The following is a 20,888-nucleotide window of genomic DNA, read 5'->3' as shown; positions in this document are numbered from 1 at the left end:
TTAGCCAGTTAACTCTGGCAATCAAATGACGGCGCGTTGAATGCAATACAGTGAATATAATGCAATGAATGCGATGGCAACAAATTGTAATGTTATACGAAGTAAGGCTGGCAGCCAACTCTTTTAGATTCGATATCGTGGAACTCCTACAAAATTTTGGTGAAATCATGCCACTCAACGGAGAAGTGCTCTTTTTATGCAGTCCCTTCGCACTGAAAGCACACTGATGCTTGCTGAGATAGCACGCACGGCAGAAATCGCGACAATGCCATTCAAAACGAAGTTTGCTGCAGCTACTGGAGTGACCTCCCCTTGCGTTTTTTTTTTCTCGCTCATTCAAGACAGGTGGTTTTCTTTCTTTTTAAACATACGACGGCAGTTCTAACACGCAGAGGGATATTATTATATGCACCCTCCAGGTAATAGAGATGGGCTGCCTCATTTGGACTTGTTACAAAAATGGCGGCGATGGCAAAAACACCCCGAGAGTGTCTAAATATTTGCTTTTGCAATAATAAAGCAGTTTTTTACCGCTAAATAAGTGTTTTGGGCTAGCCCTGCCTTCAGTTCTCCTGTTGTATAGTTTGTGCATTTATTTTCCGAATTTTGGTACTGAACGTGCATATAATGAGTTTCTTTAAAACAAATGTTTCTGGGAATCAGTCAATTTATTTATATCCAGGTTTATCTGTAAAGCAATATCAAGTTTACGGGGCATAAGAAGGTATGAAAAGGCATACTTTGGTGCAAGCCGCAGGTATGACTCAAGCAGCTGGTGGAAAGCGTCGTCGTACCTGGCATGAGACCAGAACCTAGAAACATAGCACATGTTGTTAATATGCACACATAACACCCTAATTCTATACACTACATTTTCTAACTAATTTGATTATTTATTTATTTATCTTCACATATGATTAAGCACACTTTCCTCTTATAATTATTCAGAAGATAGCCTCACTATGCAAGGTAATGGAGGGGTGGGACCTTCTATTATTACCTAGAAACCAAAAAAATTAACATTTACATATCAGCAGATGGTAGGCAGTCGCATAAAACATTGAAATATGAGTGTTAATTGTGCTTTGTAATCAACAAAAATATTCCGGATGCAAAATACAAAATTTGTGTACATGATTACATAGCATAGATAAAAAATACAAAACGCAGTGTTTTACATATGTAGCAAGTCAACTATGAAGCTATGGTATCACAATATTTTTGAAGTTTATTTTTTAAGGTATTCCGACACAAAAGTGAAGCAAAATCGGTGTGCTTCACATGATTCATCTTCAATTTGGTCAACAAAAAATAATATTCTTTGAGTCTTGCAGAGGTGAGACATGGGAGCTGATTTAGAGTAACCAGGTATTAAGCCATTGGGTTAATTCATAGTAGATGCTACCCAAAGCAGGAGGTAAAAAAAAGAACAAAAGAACAGCATGCAGGCATGGACAGAACAGTGAGATGGTATTATCAAGAATACCAAAAAACTAAGCAAACACACGACACAATGATGCGCACAAACACCCAGCACCAAACACGCACAGCGTTCACTTCTGACTAATTTATTCATAGCACGAAGGTTGGAACAAATACATGGGGCATATGCGCACATTATTAACATCATAGAAGGCCAACAGCATACATTATCAAGACATACAGTTTATCCTCTCACAGCCTAGAACCGATAAACTGGTATTCACTTGGGAACAAAGATGGTGAAAGGGTGCTTACACAGTGATCCTTATTTTTTTTCAATGAAAAAGGCGTCTAAAACTTCACGTGCAGTTTTTCTTGCACTTAAGCTTACAATCTTGGTATCAGAGAAGAGGTACGAGAGGTTCTTTGTGAAATGTTCTACGGGGAGTCATGTACTCAATACCCTTATCCTGCAAGGTGAACATTGGCCATACCGAAAGATGTATTAATTACCACTTAAAGGAACACGCCCCAAAATGAGCAAAACGAGATGAAAAGTATGCGCACCTAGTTGCGAATGTCATTTTGTGTGGTTGCGATGCACGATTCTCTGAGACAAAAATTCTAGGCAGAAGCGCAAGAAAAACTGCACGTGAGGTGTTAGAGGCCTTTTTCATAAAAAAAATAATGATCACTGCGTGAGTGCCCCTTCGCTAGCTTTGTTCCCAAGTGAATTCCAGTTTATAGGTTTGAGGCTGTGAGAGGAAAAACTGTATGTCTTGATGATGTATGCTGTTGGCCTTCTATGATGTTAATGCGCACATGTGCCTCATGTATAGAGTCGAACACAGTTATATTAAGCCCACATATATCGAATTTTCAGGTATATCGAACTAGAAAGTTATCCCTTGAAATTCCTTAGTAAAAGTATAGCAATTCACACATTTATATTGAATGGTATTTTTACCCGCCTTCAGATCTATTGAATGCCACGCGAGCTTGAAGGTGCGCTTCAACACTCCCCACCCGCGATCTCCGCGGCAGCGTGGCTCCGCGCACGAGTTACACAGCGCGCTCTGGCACTCGCAGTGCCCAAAGACCTGCTCGCGGCACGCCACTGCCAGAACCTGAAACGCTCGAAAAAAGGTAAGGGCGAGAAGGCTCAGACTGCACAATCTTTAACTTGCATTTTTTTAACACTTTTTTTTGCTTTATCTTTCTCTCTCTCATGCTTTCTCCACGTACCCATCAGCTCGGAGAGCAGGAACGAAGGAGCCGATGTCCTCCTCCTTTTGCCTTTTATTTTATTTTTTGTTGCTGTTTTGCAAGTTTTGATCAGCCAACCACAGCTCACGCCTTTTTCTGTTGCCCTCGCAGGTGGCCATCGCCTCCCGAGCACTTTGTTGCTTCCGCTGTTGCGTCGCCTACATATCACCGCATGTGCAGCATTTTTCTTTTGCGTGTGTGGTGTGCAAAGCCGCTGCGGACTCCTCGAATTGTCGACTTTTCGTGTAGCTATGGTCAGCGTCAAGAAGCACAAGACCTTTGACTTTGCGACAAAGTTGAGGGCTATTCAGCATGTTGAGGCGGGCGAGAAATGTTCGACCGTCGCAGACGACTTCGGGATATTCCAGAGCACTCTAGAGTACCTTGTGAAAAAACAAGGCAGATATCAAGGCAAAGGCGGCAGAGCAGCAAACGCCGGGAGCCAGTCATGTGTGTGCTTCTGCCCACGGGAATGTATAAAAGGCACTCTATGCCTGGTTTTTAGAAGTGTGCGCGAAAAACGTTCCGGTGGATGGCCCGATGCTGATTGCCAAGGCCAAAGGTTTGCCACTGCACTTGGTGAAACAACTTCGCCGACAACACCGATTGGCTTCACCAATTTAAGCAGCACTACAACATCGTTGACCAAACCATTTTTGGCGAAAGCGAAGCTGTCAGCAGCCAGGACATCCAGCAGTGGATAATGAACGAGTGGCTGGAAATCTCCACGAAGTTTTCTCGCGCGGAGATCTTCAATGCCTGGCGAGACATGAAGACGGACACAGTGGTCAACTGATTCTGCAAGGCAGGCTCCGAGATGGCGGAACTTGCGGAAACTGGTGAAGATGGCTTCGACAAGCACATAGACAATACGTTTCGCGAGTTGTCGTCTTCATCGTGGCAGCAGTTCTACACGAAATGTCCGCAAACGACTTTGTGGAAGCGGACTGCAATATCCAGGCTGACAGCTCCTGTGACGAGGAGGATCGTCCGGACGAGGCGCTGGCTACATGAGCATACTCCGCCGCTAAAGTGGCGGCAGCGTTTGAAAACATTCGCCGTTGTATCGGCCGCATGGAGGAAACTGGGCTGTCGCACCTGGACAGCCTTCATAAGATCGAGACTAGCGTCCTCAACATTTCGAAAACGAAGAAGCAGGCGAAGATTCGCAATTTTTTTTCATGTAAATAATTCATTAGGTTGCCGTGTGTGTGTGGAATCACCTATTGTAAGTGAGGATCCACTACAGGTAAGCTCTCTGGGCCTCTATTTTTTTATATCGAATTTTTCATATATCGAACTAATTCGCGATACCCTTCGAGTTCGATATATCCGTATTTGACTGTATGTTCAAACCTTCGTGCTATGAATAAATCACTTAGAAGTGAGTGCTGTGCGTGTTTCATGCCTGGGTGTGTATGTGTGACAATGTGTCGTGTGTTTGCGTTCAAGTTAGTTTTTTGAAATGTTCTACCAACTAACCCAACAACGAATTTTTTAAAGGTATTTTCAAGAACTAAATGCATTAAGTCTCATTTACTTTTATAATATTATGGTGTCTTTAGAAGTTGCTAGGAGCTCAACAATACTTAATAAAAAGACGGCAACAATCACGTGCTAGCCAACAGCGACTCCGAGAAGTTTATTGAAGAGTATGCATAAAGGTAAATTGCCACTATCCCTCAGAAAAACGGTATATGACAGCTGTATCTTGCCGGTACTTAGCTACGGAGCAGAAACCTGGAGACTTACAAAGAGGGTTCAGCTTAAATTGAGGACGACGCAGCGAGCAATGGAAAGAAAAATGGTAGGTGTAACCTTGAGAGACAAGAAGAGAGCAGAGTGGATTAGGGAACAAACTGGGGTTAAGAATATCATAGCTGAAATCAAGAAGAAGAAATGGACATGGGCCGGGCATGTAGCGCGTAGACAGGATAACCGCTGGTCGTTAAGGGTAACTAACTGGATTCCCAGAGAAGGAAAGCGGGTTAGGGGTTGACAGAAGGTTAGGTGGGCTGATGAGATTAAGAAGGTTGCGGGTATAAATTGGCAGCAGCAAGCACAGGACTGGGTTAACTGGCGGAACATGGGAGAGGCCTTTGTCCTGCAGTGGACGTAGTCAGGCTGATGATGATGATGATGCATAAACTATCATAACTACAAACATCCCACAACAAGAGTAAAATGCTCACTCTTGTCGTTCGTGTTTCATACTTTGCATTCATATTTTTAGTTGTATAATCTTATCCTTTAGTAAACAGCCATTAAACCACGAATAAATTTTTATTCTGGGTCAGCTAGTACGACAGCATGAATTAGTGAAAGACAGGACAAAATATGTGCAGAACAAGTACCAAATTTAAACAAGTGTCACTACTCTTGAAATGTTAAATCTATACCATGAAAAATAGAAAAAAGGAATAATAAAAGGTACAGCACATTCACACAATTAAGCGCAAGAAGTAGTACAAGGGTGGCTAAAAAAAAACTATAAAATATTTCTCCAGCTGAGACACAAAGCTACGAAAGCTTTTCCTGACAAACACGACATCATTCACTTCTTTTCTCTGAGAATGTTCTAGTACTGCTATTTCCCTACTCACCGATTGTGCGGTATCCGAAGCATCTTCATCAGGTCTTCCTCAATGTATGCCATGCGATCCAACCACTCGTCGATCGCTGCACTGTATTTTTCGGCCAGGCCTTGCGTCTCATCAGCACATATGGACATCAGCTCATCGAAGCTGAAGATCATTCGCGGAGGTCTGTACTTGAGCCAGTAGACTGGTTCCACAAAACTTTTACTCTGAGGAGAATAATACAAAATATTTTTCTACGTGAAATGCCACGCTCAACAAAAGCTAACATTTTCACACAAAGCAAGCATTCGAAGATCTAACATTAAATTAAACGTGCGTGGGAGGATGAACAATGCTGCAAGTTTCATACAAACATCTTGCCAGCTTCAGTGTGTGCAGCAAAGAGATTACAGGGGCTAGTTGTTACATACTGACTATGAGCAACTGTTGATGTTGACTGTGTGCACTGAATGGCAGCATTACATAAATAAAATTCAGACTGAAACACGGACTTTGCAAATTGCCTGCTAGCATGCGTCAGTCAGAGTTGAATTTGCAATACTTCAAATTTAGCACACACTCAGTCACTAGTTAATGCGATTTTCCAATTCTTGTTAAGCTGCATACCTTAACTTTTCAATAAACATACTAAGTCCATATATATTTCAATGACTCTAAAGACAACAAATTGTCAAACATATAAAATAAAAGCAAAGGTTTTCTATCTGTATTAGCACATAACAAATACAGAGCTATAATGAATATAAAACATATTTTTATGTTCCATGCAATTTGGTTGCATCTAACTTAAAATTGCATGGACTTGTTTTTTCAACTCGTGCGATATTTACTTTTCCACTTTATAATTACACAAAGTTATTCACAAAACCATGCATTTCATTTAAAAATCACATGGTTTTATTGCACATAATTAAATTCATTATCTTTTAGATTTTTGCAACACCAAAGCCACAATCTGATTACAGGGTAGGCTGTAGTGGCTCGTGCAGGTCAGCTACTAACCTCCCTGTCCTTTCTCCTCCTTCTCCTCGAGGTCAGCTACACTTAGTGAGCTCGTAAATCTAAGCAATTAGGTAAGACATTTTACACTACGTCCACACAATTGCTAGAAGTTGTGACAGTGACAATGACAATGCAACAACCACTAAGGCTACGAAACTGATGTACGTTTCGGGCTCATATCGGTTGGTATGCCATGTAAAATTTCAAGCATTCGTGATAAGCTAAAATACAATACAAGACAATAGTGGATCAAAATTTTTAGAAATGTTCCCATCCCACAGCACCGTACATTAAAAAAAAAAAACACACAATCTAACACACACATGTCCTCTTAACTGAGACATACCAAAGCTGTAACTTGGATTGGCTGGCCATGCTCATCCACAACTTGCATAAGCCTGTCATGCAGAGGTTGTAAATTAGATCCCTGAAATACAAAATAAAACAAATTTTGTAAAACAAGAATAAAGCTGCCATGAGAGCTGCCACAATGCATGTGGCTGCTTTTTTCTTTTTTTTTTCAGGTGGGGGCAAGGCTTAATTGTTTGAAAGAAAGTCTTTTCATGGCAAATAGAAAGAAAGTTGCCCGGGCATACAGAGGTGCTTCTTAATTATAAGAAGAAAATGAGTACAAAGTGCAATGCAGCACAAGAGGCGAGTTAATCAGTGATGGAAAGCAAATTTTGACACTGCAGTAAAGCTAGTGTGTGCGCACCAGAAAGAATACTTTCCTAGCAAATAATCTCCACCAGGAAAGTCCCATACATTAATTAGTAACAGTAAAATGAGTGACAAAAAGAAAAGGGGGAGGGGGGGAGGGGAAATGCTAGAGAACTAGTCTCCACTTACGCATGTGCAGCAAAAAAAAAAATTGCACGCTTTCTCTGTCGAACTTGTCACACTCTGTCTTAACAAATCTGCGAGAAGAATGGGAGCCAATTTATGGCAAGAAATTTGAAACAAAGAAGACACACATTCGGGAAAATAATTTTATTGGACAACAAAGAAATAAAACATGGATGCTTCCTTGACAAAAAAGAGGCAGAACGTTAGCATTCAATTTAGCGAGCAATTTTAAAGAATGGCATTGCCAATAATACTGATAGATTGATATGTGGGGTTCAATGTCACAAAACCACGATATGATTATGAGAGACGCCGTAGTGGAGGGCTCCGATAATTTTTACCACTTGGGGTTCTTTAACGTGCACCCAAATCTGAGCATACAGGCCTACACCACTTTTGCCTTGATCGGAAATGCAGCCGCCGCAGCTGGGATTCAATAGTATTACCATATAGTAAAGGCCAATGCAAAAGAAAACAAATGATATGTAGCCTGGAGAGCAGTTCACGCTTCAGTTTTTAAGCATTGCAGTTTCTTCATGAACACAGCGATAACTTCTCTGACATTGACTTGCATCCGGTGAATGAACATTAGAGCCCGACCATCAAGCCACTCCTCAGCTGTACAGTTTTTCAAATACATTTTCACTCTTTTCAGTGTCGAGAAGCTGTGCTCTTAGCAGCTGTACTCACAGAGAGCGTTAACAATATGTTGAGTAGTGTGTGAATCTTCAGGAAGGGGGCTTTGCCGCATTCAGCTAAATCATCTGTCACAAAGCGGTGAAATTCGTCCTCTTGCATGGCTCGCCAATTAGTTTTCTAGATTTTCCATTCCCCTTTTAATGTAAGGATATGAGCTGATGTCATATCTCAGGTAAAATCGAAGGCTGGCAGCACAGATTCAAATTTGCCTTCGGAGGCGTGCTTTGGCACACAAATTGCAAACTTTACAGCGTTTTGTAATGGTTTGAAAGCACAGTTTGAGGGAAACTTTCAGGTCATCTATGTATGGAGTGAACAAGGCTTGCCTGTAGTACTTTTCCACAAAACTACAATCGTGGTTTGCTCGGTATCTTTGTGTTCCTACCACCCATGAAATCTCGCACTTCACTATGTACTTTGCCACTTTTGTCTTGACACAGAGAAAATATTTTGTGAAATTATGCCTCCGCGTTAGTTCCCATCTCTTCCAGCTTAGTCAGCACCAAGTCAACCTGCTCCAAGGCAACACTCATGAAATATATATGGGCTCTGCAGATACACAGACAAGTGGTGTGTGAGGCCTAGCAACGCCTCACTAACAGCGAGGCACATAAGCAAGTTGGGCGAACAGATTCGCTGATGGAGGCGATGAGCGGTAGACGCTGTTGCTTTGTCACGAAATGTGTCCATGAACTCTTCAAGTGAGCGAATGATCTCGGAAAGCGCTTCTCCAGACAATGCAACTGAATCCTGACGTTCTACCCACCTTGTTTCACAATATCAGTGCAGCCAGCTGAATGACATTGTAGACACTTCTAGATGTTTTTTCAAAGACTGCTGTCCTTTTGGGTGACACCCAAAACAAAGTGCACAGCTAACTGCGCCAAAGGCCCGTCAATTGTCTTGGACAGCTGAGGCGTCACTCAAACAAAGGTTTAGGAAATGCAACGAGCAATGCGTGTACAAAGTTATTGGGAAGCCGTTACGGATTAGCGCCAGCACTCATGATGGTTAACGACACTTGACTCTCCTTTAACCTTATTGGACTCTCATCGTGTTCACCGGCTCGTCAAGCCATCTGATTGGCTGGAGCTGTGGACACCAAATGCCACGAGGTTGTATGAAAGCTGGCTATATAAGCTGAAGAATATTGTTAATTACTCTCTTCTTTTTCTCTCCTTCGTCCTCTTCTTATTTTTCTCTATCCTCATGAGATGTAAAGAAACCTCCGTCTGTCCTGCAAAGGTACATTTCCTCACTACAAAAGATGGGTCCCGTGACGAGGGCCAGCAACTAGTTGAGACTGGCCGGACCCAACAAACTGGAGGCGACAGTGGGATCCCTTCAACCCCTCAGCCCCAATACCACTCAAGATTGGAAGAAATCAAGAAGTAGAAGTTGCACCGTCCGATTCCACAGATGAATCTGTGAGAAAGATGTGGCCCTTTCCTCACAGCCTTCGCTGTGCTATGCATACACGAATCATGCAGGACCTTGCCTGACTTTCCAGGCCCAAGCGTGCAGCGACAGAGGGCCTGTCAGTGAGCCGTCAGTTAGTGAAGTCTGTTCCTCAAGGGATAGCGTGGTTCGCTCAACCAGAAGAGACTTGTTTGATAATGTCGTGCGGTCAGTGGGACTGTTGAAAAGTATCAATAGATGATGCTGTGGGAGCAGTGGCAAGTTTTTAAGAGAGTTGCCAAGGAGACATGTGATCACCTCCTACAACGAAGGCGAACAAACTGTCAGTGCTGCTGTCTAGGTGGAGTGAATCGTCAAGCCGGCGAATATGATGGGAGCTTGGCGCAGACCAGCATAACAAGGCCCAGATATGAGGTGGAGCTCGTGGTGAACATCCGATTTATTTTGATTACAAATGCGACGTCTGAACCACATCTTGTTCTTTCTGAATTCAATGATTGCCGCATTGCTGTTTCTAAGAATAATAAATACAGAACGTTTGAGCCAAGTGCCCTTGCATGGCAATCGAACCGAACCAACACATGCTTAGGCTACGAAAATTATGAGTGTCAACATGATCGAGTGCATCCAACGAGCGCCGATACGGCTGAACAAAAGCTTCAGCACAAGAAGCGTCGCATTAACTCACACAATGCTGGAGCAGCTTGTTTGTTTCAACGCACAATGGCAATCCATTGCTTCCGTCGCTCTTTTTCATAAGGCCTTTCGATAAATCAGTAAAAACGTGCTGCAGGCCAGTTTTTGTAGGTGTTGAGCTGCTTACCTGAGGGCGATTATCAGACATTTCAAGAATAAGATCTGCTTGCTTATAAATGTTTAGCCTGTGCAAGAGTTTGTTTGACCCATCTCAATATGCTTGAATTCCTCCACGGTGATGTGCAGAGTTGTAGTATAACATTTCTCCCTTTTAGTGAACACAACACTGCAGGTGACATTAAGTACCACATAACTTCTGTTGTCATAGTTATGCTGCCCCATATAATTAAAAACAGTTGCTAATACTTTAAATGGTCTTTAGTTAAGTCAAAGACTGTTCATGCAAGCTTGAAATTTATTGTTACTACATGATCGAAAATATTTTCCATTTTTGAAGCCTGCTCCTTCTTATCATTATTAGATATTTATCCACAAGCAGTAAACTGCATTATGTGCACTTTAAACAACAATATTTTGACGACTCTCTCTGAAGCCAAAATCATGGAATCTTGAAAAATTCCCATTTAGGGCAGGGTAGCGCTTCGTAGTTCACTTTACACTTAAAGGCACTGTAAAAACTGTTAACCTGTTCAAACACGTCACACATGGCATCACAAGCAAGAGAGCTGCATGTTTTCGCAGCAAGGCTGTAAACGTGGCACTTAAGTTTAAAAATTATATATATATATATATATATATATATATATAGAGAGAGAGAGAGACATTTTTCAAATCCCTGTAACTTTGTAATCCACTCCCACATGAAGGTGCTTAAAACACGCGACGCGACGTCGCGAAATCTGCACCTGAAGGCACGACCCCAAAATTTATAAGTGAAGGTCTGGTGCTCACACGCTAAAGCTCAACATGAATGGATGGATGGATGTGGCTGTACCCTTTAGATCGGGCGCCGGCTAACGCCACATAGCCGTAATACTTAATGAACTAACCACCAGCTTTATCTTTTTTTTTTCTTTAAATAGTGAAGTTGAGGACTGGTGCTTTGCAGTGAAGGGTTTAATTTTCACTCGAACCTTGACTTTAGCCACCAATCAGATAACCTTCTTCTAGTTAATTCTACCCGCTTGAAGTATATTCTGCGCTCTCTGGCCCTAAACCCCAGTGCTTTGAAAAACTCTGCGCCATCATCCTGAACTATAGGGTGAAACCCTTTACAGAACATTATCAAGTGTTTGGCAGTTTCTTCCTCCTCTCCACATGCACTGCATACCGTGTCTACCCCTTTGTATTTGGCACGATATGTCTTGGTTCGCAATACTCCCGTCGTGACCTCAAACGGTAGAGAACTACCCTGAGTATTATCATAGATCCTTTCCTTGGAAATTTCCTGCTTAAATGTTCGATAGATCTCTAGTGCAGACTTCTTAATCATGCTAATTCTCTACGTGTCCAAAGACAGCAAACTGCCTACCTGATACTAACATGTCCAGCACTGGAATAACATAAAAAAAGCAACTCATTGACTGACAAGACGCGTCTGTACATGCTCACTCGAAAAAATTACGTTGAAAGGTTTCCGGTATTACATGAACATGCTTTAAAGCGTGATGAGCTGAATTCTATACTAAACATACTGTTGTTCTGTTATTGGCATGAAATCAAGTAAAATCGGCGTGCAATTTGCAAATCCGAAACAACGCCACATGACTAGCGTAACAAAACGGATGATTCGATTTACGTTGGACTCAAAGGCCAAATAAGCCAATTAGTCGCAGCTGACTAGTGCCGACAAAATCACTGTACTATGAGCCACAAGTAAGCCGAAACACTACATGTGACAGCCGGTAACTGGAGATTCCTCACGTTGACAAACAACGAACAAGAAATTGAGCACATCGAAGTACAGCATATTGTCACATGGGAATGAACGGGTGACGATTGGTCATGTAAATCGGTACATCACGATAACGAGCATTGAAACTTGATTGATACGGTACCAGCGCATCTTTTTTTGCTGTCGGCTGCCATGTTTGCAATTTTTTTCTTGATGATGATAGGGCTAGAGCTTCCGCTAAAATGATAAGAACGTGGAAAAAAAAAAACGCTTTCAGCTACTACATTTAAGCTGTACTTTTACCACCATTGGCAACACATTGAAACAACTATTTCATAAATTAACAAAGTTAAGGTATTATTACACGAACCAGCATCATGTTGCATTCACAAATTGTCATACGAAAAGCTAAGAAGCCAGCAGGTTATGTTACTTTAGTTTCTTTTTCATTTTTGTTTTATATTCAAACGAAACTTTATAATTGTATGATGTAAATTGGGTGAAAAACATTTATTGCACTCTTTTATTATTTATGTAGGTTGCTTTGTTGGTTATCAAAATTCAGTCTTCGGAAATGTTAACAAAGTCATGGTCTTGTCAAAGGTCATCAAACTCTTTGGTCATATCATCAACTCTTGGCACAACTCATCATAGAGGCAACGCACTTTATTGTTATCAGGGCGGTTTCTCTTCCTGTAAGCACAAGCAAACCCGAGGTGTACCTCAGGGGTCAGTACTTTCCCCGGTATTATTCAACATATTGCTTAGTACCATCCCCGTTCATCCAGATGTGAAAACCTATGTTTATGCCGATGACATTGCTTTCTTTGCTATGGCACATGACTTCCACTGTCTCTACACTATCTTGCAAGCATATCCTAATGAAACACTATCTTGCAAGCATATCCTAATGAAATAGAACATTGGCTGGATGGATTGATGTTGAACCTGAATATCGGTAATTGTGCTATTCTCGTTTTTACTATCAAAGCTCCCGTGCACATATCTATTAATTACAAGCTTCAAGATATCCCACAAGTACAATCATTGAAATATCTTGGAGTTATGTATAATGAACATCTAAATTGGCGCCCTCACATTAAATACATCGCGACAAAAGCAGTACGCGCGATGGGCGTATTGCGGAGGTTGAGCAATTGTAGATCAGGTATGAGAAGGAAGGCACTTTTGATTATATATAAAATGTATCTCCGACCTGTGTTAGAGTTTGGCTGTCTTCTTTTTTCTGGTGCGCCAGCCTACAAACTTCGGCCGCTCGTTCTATTGGAAAGAGAGCCCTTACGGCTCTGCTTAGGACTTCCAAAGTATACTGCGAATGCAGTGTTATACTTTGAAGCACGAATACCAACCTTATTATGTCGCTTTAACATTCTCACTGTGCAGACCTTTTTACGACTATATGAAGCACGGTTTAACCCTGAACAAATTATTTTTATTTCCAATCCTGACCTATTCTTCTCCGTGCATTGGCCCAGATTTCACAAACCACAAATAGTATTTGTTCAATCGTTACTTGAGCCTCTAAATGTACAAGTTCGTGATCTGATTCCTTTAACTGAGCAACAAAATTCTCCAGAAATTGTTTACCATGATATCTTCCCAACTCACGCTAAACTATTACCTACAGGCATTTTAAATGGTTTATTGCAGGACCATTTAAGTACTCTGCCAACAAATGTCATTATAGCAACGAACGCATCTCAATCACATGAAAAATCAGGCGTTGGAATATATTGCCCCGTATTTGATTGGTCATTTTCACTTCGCTTACCGGATTTTCTTCCTGTCTTTCTGGCTGAATTCATGGCAATACTGTTAGCTTTGCGAAAGGTAAATATTTCCATTCCAGTCATAGCAGTCATAACTGATTCATTATCAGTGTGCTCTTCTCTGTCCGCATCTGGTCGCTCACCCATACTGAAACTTCTTAAATCATTGGTTCCCTGTCATCTCCGAAGTATTCATTTAATCTGGACACCAGGGCACAAAGGTTTGTTGTTAAACGAAATAGCTGATTCTCTTGCGAAGGCATCGTTTTCGACACCAATTACTCCTATTTTCCCTCATACAGTATACATTACGGTGGCACGATTTCGCACACTTAAAATCAGGCAAAAGTTATCAAACCCTGCACTGACGACTTGTCCAAAGTACAAACACTTGTTATTTCCCTGGCGCAGTGAACTGTCTAATTCAAAGATGATGGAAGTGGTCATCACGAAATTTTGTTGCCGCGTTACCTCCCCCAATTTTTACTTGCATAGATCAGGTATATTGAATTCTCTTATGTGCATTTACTTTAATCAAGAGGAAACGATCAGTCATTTTTTATTCCATTGTCCCCGTTTCGATTTATTCAGGCAAAGCATACTAGCACCACCTCTTCAAAGACTGGGCTTGCAATTATCACAACTTGATCTTCTTTCATTTGGAGCCTCTACACTGGGTTTCAGCCACAGGGATGTTTTATTCACCGTTCAGGCATACATCACTGCGACTAAACGATTTTCTCGCTAAATACAGTCGCACTATTTTTCTTCATTTTTTTCTGCAAACTTGATATCGGCATTTCAAATCAATATTAAGTTACAAAAATTTTGTATAAATGACGCAATGCTGAAAGTATAGGGCGAATTCACCTTATAATCGGCCAATCCCCTTCTTTGGGTACGAGCCATTTGCACAGGGAAACAACGACAACAACCCACAAAGGAGGCGTTGATAGAGGCCACAACAACCAGGCCAGCAGGCGAAGTACGATAGGAGGGAAAGTTAAAATTACCCAGTGTGGTTGCGGACCGCGCTAGGTCTGTCGTGCCTGAAGAAGCGCTGTGCGCTGTAAAAAGGCTGCCTGTTCGAGTGTTTCAAAGCTTGACCGTGTTTTCTGATTACAGGCGCCTGCTTGAACCCAAGGTCCCCATGTTCGACGAACTGGTCATCACGGTTCCCAAGCTCACGAGCCTTCCGCTGAACGTGCCTCTCTCGGTGTGGATGTCCAACTTTGTAAGTCCCACCAAATTCTGGTTACGGCTTGTCGACGGCAAGAATCCGTACATAAGACGCTTCGTGTGGGGCTGCGAGATACACCTGTACGGCGTCGAAATAGGCCAGTACTGCGTGGCCGACACCAGGCGCTCTGTGGCCGACCTGGCACACGCCGTGGTCACCGACGTGTTTCGCGAAACGGGGGACATTCATCTATCGGCTCAAGTTTTCTTCATCGACCATTGTCACACGCTTGTCCTGGGTATGGACAGGCTGTTCCCGCTTGCCGAAGTAGATGCCACTACACCGCGCGTTGCCATCCCGTGCAGTCTTCACCGCGTTGCGACCCGTAGCCGACACCTGCCCAAGTTTCACCTACCGCCGGAATCTAAACTGGAGGCCGTATTCGGCGGTGTCTCGGATATGGGCACGTACCAGACGAGGCTGTTTATTCTGCGAAAGCAGGTGGACGGCACCCTCGCTAAATTTGACGTTGCCAGAGAGTTCACTGGTGCGGAAGAAATGACCGATATATTGTACCTTCGGCCGTAGTCATGCCCGCGATAATTTAGTGGAACAGTGCATGTACCTGATGAAATGAAGTACTGGACTCTTAACTCTGCTGCGAGATATGCGAGTTGGTAGCTAAATTTGAAGTTGACAGACGGAAAACCGACTACATGCTTTAAGTATATCTTGGGATATCCAGTCGTTTTATAACTTCAGAACTTGAAAAAAAAAGTGTCAGCAGTTACGAATGTTTACACTAATTGTAACTTACAGTAGACATGTGTGAAGGGAAAGTGTGAAATGTTGTAAGTGCTTATAAAATGCCAAAGGCTCTATTTCTGAAATTTGTTAATCAATTAAGCCGGTGTTGTTTGAGTTTTGTTGGTTCAATGTATTTTGTATGTATGTGTATTTAAATATCAGTGAGAAAAAGTGGAATGGTTATGCTGGGAAAATGCAATAGTCGTTCTGTGCACTAAGTTTCTTATGTGATGTGTCGAAGATTATGTGGAGTGCAGTGCACTCTGAAATGGACCGTTATTTATATTATGCGGGCTGAATGAACATTCTATGTATTCTGATTCTGTAGCTGGAAAAGACAGCATTTCAATAGCATGTTATTATACGGTTGTGTACAATGCAATTTATTCTGAAATAAAACGCCATCATGGTAATGTTTTTTGCCGGAGTAATTGTATCATTCTGTGTAGCTAAGATGCGACAGCACTTGTGTAGCGTATTGTTATAATTGTGTCAAATGAAGCCTATTGTAAAGCACAACACTACATAACTACTCCATCATTCACTACAGCCTAAGCTTGGCATATCTGTGCTTACACACAGTACCTTTAAAAATCACTCCCTTCATTATCATCATCAGCCTGACTACGCCCATTGTAGGGCAAAGGCCTTTTCCATGATCCGCCAATCAACCCAGTCTTGTGCTTTCTGTTGCCACTTTATACCTGCGAACTTCTTGATCTCATTGGCCCACCTAACTTTCTGTCTCCCCTTCGTGCGTTTGGCTTCTCTGGGAATCCAGTCAGTTACCCTTAACGACCACCATTATCCTGTCTACGTGCCACGTGCCCAGCCCATGTACATTTCTTCATCTTATTTTAACTGTGATCTCTTTAATCCCGGTTCGTTCCTTTACTCACTCTGCTCTGTTCTTGTCTGTTAAGGTTGCATATATCATTTTCCTTTTCTTCGCCCGTTGCCTCTTCCTCAATTTAAGCTGAAGCCTCTTTGTAAGCCTCCAGGTTTCTGCTCTGTGGGTAAGTACTGGCAAGATGCAGCTATTATATACCTTCCTCTTGAGGGTTAGTGGCAGATTACCACTAATGATTTGTGAATGCTTGCCGAGTGTGATCCACCCCATCCTTATTTTTCTAGTTATTTCACTCTCATGGTTCGGCTCCGCAGTTACAATTTGCCCTAAGTAGAAATATTCCTTTACAACTTTCAGCATCTCTACTATAATCGAAAAGTTCTGTTTTCTGTCAATACTGTTGCACATTACTTTAGTTTTGTGCATAATTATTTTCAGACCTACTTTTCTGCTTTCTGTGTCCAGTCATCAGCAAATTGCAGGTTACTAAGATACTCTTCATTAACTCTCATCCCTAACTCTTCCCAATCTACGGTCCTGAAAACCTCCTGTAAACGGGCTGTGAATAGCATTGGAGAGATCATGTCTTCCTGCCTTACACCCTTCTTCACTGGAATTCTGTCACTTTCATTATGGAGAACTATGGTGGCTGTGGATCCACTGTAGATTTCTTTCAATATGCTTATGTAGGGTTCTTCGATGCCCTGGTTACATAGTGCCTGCATTACTGCTGATGTCTCGACCGAGTCAAACCCCTTCTCGTAATCTATGAAGGCTATGTATAGAAGTTGGTTGTATTCCGTTCATTTCTCTATTACCTGACAGATAGTATGAATATGGTCTAAAGTGCAGTAGCCTGTACGAAATCCTGCTTGGTCCTATGTTTGATTGAACTCTAATGTCGCCCTAATTATATTAACTATCAATTTTTTTAGTAGTTTCTAGAAAACAGATGGTGAGCTGGTCGGCCTGTAATTTTCATTCCTTCTAGGGCTTTCCTTACTTCTCCTGTCATTACTGGTAGGATGTCAAATTTCTCTGGAATAGTACTGTTTCTCACAATATCATCCTGGTTGTTTTGTTTTCTGTACAGCTTTCTGTAGAACTCCTCCACCACCTCGACCAGCCTAACTATATTGGTTATGACATTGCCTTCCTTGTTCTTTAATGCATACATCAGCGGCTTTGTTCAATGACATTACTGGCAATTCGGACGAAAATATTGAATTGGCAACACCGAGATAGCACAGCATATGTACCTTTCCTACCCATCTGTCGATACTAGAAAGACTCAAAAAGTGTGACCGTCCTTTTTCGGAACTATACCAATTAGCCCATTCACACTTATTTGAATAATTTCAAGACTATGCAAAAGTATTTATGGACGCTTCTGTACACAGCGATGGCCTGAGCGCTTCTGCAGCTTTCTTCTGCCCGTCAACCGATATCAAGCGGTTTTTTAAAATACCCCACTCCTCATTGTCGGTGACAGCCAAGCTAGCAGCCACTGAGGTCGCCCTTAAGTATGTGCAAGAAGGGTTACCAGTATCGAAGGTTGCAATCCTTGCAGACTCTCATGGTGCTCTTATCAAACTCGCCCGCAAGGAGACCGACAGCCCTGTTCTATGCAGCATCACGGAATCCGCCAACCATATTCTCTCGTGTGGAGTATGCCTAGCTGCTCAGTGGGTAGCTTTGCACGTGGGCATTGCGGGCAATGAAGGCTTACGTGAATCGCCTCGCTTCGTCTTATAAATATGATGATTGTGACTGTTCAAGTATTTCATGTATGATGGACAATGCTCGTCTGCTTATACGCTGACACCTCCTAAAGCAGCACCCAGACCAGCATGTGGCAGAGGCATCGTTCCCTCCCCATGTTCGTGGCCGTGGCTTGCCTCGTCGTTCCAGAGCGCTGTTATACAAACTAAGAGTGGGCTCTGAGCTGGTGTGTTAACGATTAAACCATCAAGGGCATGTTGGCAGTCCCTTGTGCACCACTCGTGACTCCTATGAAACACTTGAGCATGTCATAGTGCACTGTTCTTCGCTACGCAGCAGGCTTTTCAGATTAAGGAATATAAATTCCTGGGGCTTAAGTGCACCACCCTAGACGTGTAGCTCTTTCCGAGAGGTTAAGCTTCCTGACACGACCAGGCCCATCGAGCTCTACTTACTTTTATAGACCAAACGACCTGGCCACCACTTTATAATTGAATTTTTTTCTTAATTTTTTTTTTACTTATACAAGTCTAAGTCTTCGACATTTTTTCTTAACTTCTCTCTCTTCTTTTTTTTTTCTCCCTTCCTATCTACCTTTCCTCTGTCTCCTCCCTTCTCCCAGAAGAGTGAGCAGGCGTTGTGCCCCTCCAGGTGGCAGTTGCCAGCTTGCTCTCTCCCTCTTTCCTCTGTGTCCTTGTGTATCCATGTATGCAAATCAAACATCATCTTTTGCGTATGCACAACTTTGTTTTCGCAGCTTTTAGGTTTCTGCCACCTTTTACAGCCTGCGGAATTCTCCCCATGTTATACCTTCTGATGTTGGCTACCTTACGCCTATTGATTTACTTCAAAAGCTCCACTAGCTTTATTTTGTCGGTTGCATTTGAGGCTTTTATGGTTTGTCGTCTCTTAATAAGATTTTTGTCTCCTGAGATATATTGCAAGTGTCCTCTCTAGTGACTGTACCTCTGAATTCCACTGCATTCTTTGGTGATAGTAAAAAGATTATCATTCATTGTGTCAATGCTATCGTCAATTACCTCATCTAGTACCTCGAGTATATTCTGAAGCGAAACTCTGAATTCCTGTACTTTTCCTCTCACTGGTAGTTCATAATAGGTTTTTTGAGTGTCAATTTTTGTCTTGGCTTTTTTTTTAATCTAAGTGAACACGAGCTCTTGCTGTTCTATTGTCACTGTATTGGATTTTGCCAACTACTTCTAAATCCTGTACAATGCCTGGGTGTGCAGGCAGAATGAAGTCTATTTCATTTTCAATTTCATCATTTGGACTTTGCCACGTTAACTTATGATTAGCCCATTTTCTGAAAAAAGTATTCGAGATCCGTAATTTATTACGTTCTGATAACTCTACTAATAGCTCCCCTGTGGTATTTCTAGAGCTGATGCCATATTCCCTCACTGCATGGCATCCGGCCTATTTCTTGTATACTTTGGCATTAAAGTCGCCCATCAGGATAGTATACTGTGACTTTATTAACGGCTGACTCTACGTCTTCATAGAAGCGTTCAACCATATGATCATCATGGCTCGATGTAGGTGCATAAGCCTGTACTACCTTCGTTTCGTACCTCGATGAATCACGCCCTTAAACTACATCAGACCTTTCATTTGTGATGGAGGTAAGAGGCATGTGGAGTCTGCAAGTTGTGATTTGAGTTTTCTTGCTAAAAAAAATGATGTTGGCATGTTGTACACATTAGGGCCCGTTGTTTATTTTTATTAGCTTTGCTTCTGTAAATTTCAACGCACGGCAGCAGCTACAATTTTTATTCGTAGCAATTCTTGCATTTTTAATCAAATATGCGAGCATAATACATAGTGATGTTTCAAGTGTGGAGCATTTCGGGGCCTGGGCTGTTCTGTGTCTTCATCGATTGCTGTCCCAGCTTGGCGGAATGCTGCCAGAACCATGAGTAGCATAGCCATATGCAGCTCATTGAGAGCGTGCTCGCACCAGCAAGTCTTCTTTGAGCGCCTTGAGGATGATATTAAGTGCAAAGCACATTAGGGGCCCGGGCTGGCGTATGCTGTCGTCGGTTGACATAATGCATGAAAAACCATGTGTAAAAATAAAAAAAAACATGATGAAGTGAAAAATAAAAAGAAGAAAAATAGGAAATAAATACAGACAGAGGAAGAATCAAGCAGAAATAAAAGAGAGAAAACGGAAGTGAAACAAAGAAGGCTGCCTAGCTCCGCAGTCCTTTCAGGCTTGGCACCCAAAGTTAGAAGCTGCCTTCTTTCTTGTACTTGAAAGTGATGCTCAATGGGAATATATAAATTTATACACTGAGTATGTGCTGCGCAAGGAAACAAAAACAAGGGAAGGCTAACTATATATACTGGCACTACTGTTTATGTCTTCTTTTTTTTTGTTTCTTTGTGCTGCACATACTTTTTTCTTTCAAAGTTTTCTTTAATACTTTCTGTGGTACACGTATCTACACTTAGAGCATATCAAGACATGTATCGACGAGTCTACCAACAGATTCTTCTAGGACACATTAACTTGTGCTAGAATACGTCGACGGGTTACAATTTTGGACTTGCAAAAAAAAAACAGAAAAATCAAACAGCAACACCGTCTAGACTCCTGCGTTAACTCTTCCCAAAATCAATAAATTTGGCAATATCAGCCAAGAGCTAGTCAGGCGTATTCGTAAAAGAAATAATTTATATTTATTTCCGAGTAAAGTGCCCGAGATTGACG

At 41.9% G+C, this 20,888-nt stretch overlaps 2 protein-coding genes across 2 annotated transcripts in view; one reads left to right on the top strand and one right to left on the bottom strand.

Annotated features, from left to right (window-relative positions):
• LOC119186753 (activating signal cointegrator 1 complex subunit 2-like) overlaps window positions 1-13,831 on the bottom strand; it is a 132,925-nt gene extending 119,094 nt beyond the window's left edge. Inside the window, exons 1-4 of the mRNA XM_075879358.1 lie at window positions 13,598-13,831; window positions 6,637-6,717; window positions 5,292-5,494; window positions 741-812 (exon numbers count right to left, since the gene is read on the bottom strand). Coding sequence (XP_075735473.1) covers window positions 741-812; window positions 5,292-5,494; window positions 6,637-6,684 — 323 coding nt within the window. The 5' untranslated portion in view covers window positions 6,685-6,717; window positions 13,598-13,831. The remainder of the gene's footprint in view (window positions 1-740; window positions 813-5,291; window positions 5,495-6,636; window positions 6,718-13,597) is intronic.
• Window positions 12,745-16,009, top strand: LOC142776165 (uncharacterized). Its single transcript, XM_075879355.1, has 2 exons — window positions 12,745-12,763; window positions 14,721-16,009. The coding sequence occupies exon 2, from the start codon at window positions 14,746-14,748 to the stop codon at window positions 15,361-15,363; it is 618 nt and encodes a 205-aa protein (XP_075735470.1). The 5' UTR covers window positions 12,745-12,763; window positions 14,721-14,745; the 3' UTR covers window positions 15,364-16,009.
• The last annotated feature ends 4,879 nt before the right edge of the window (window positions 16,010-20,888 follow it).

The sequence above is a fragment of the Rhipicephalus microplus genome, chromosome X (genome assembly GCF_043290135.1).
Source record: "Rhipicephalus microplus isolate Deutch F79 chromosome X, USDA_Rmic, whole genome shotgun sequence".
NCBI lineage: Eukaryota > Metazoa > Arthropoda > Arachnida > Ixodida > Ixodidae > Rhipicephalus > Rhipicephalus microplus.
Note: the sequence above shows the minus strand (reverse complement) of the source record. Positions and strands in the feature narration are given on the sequence as shown.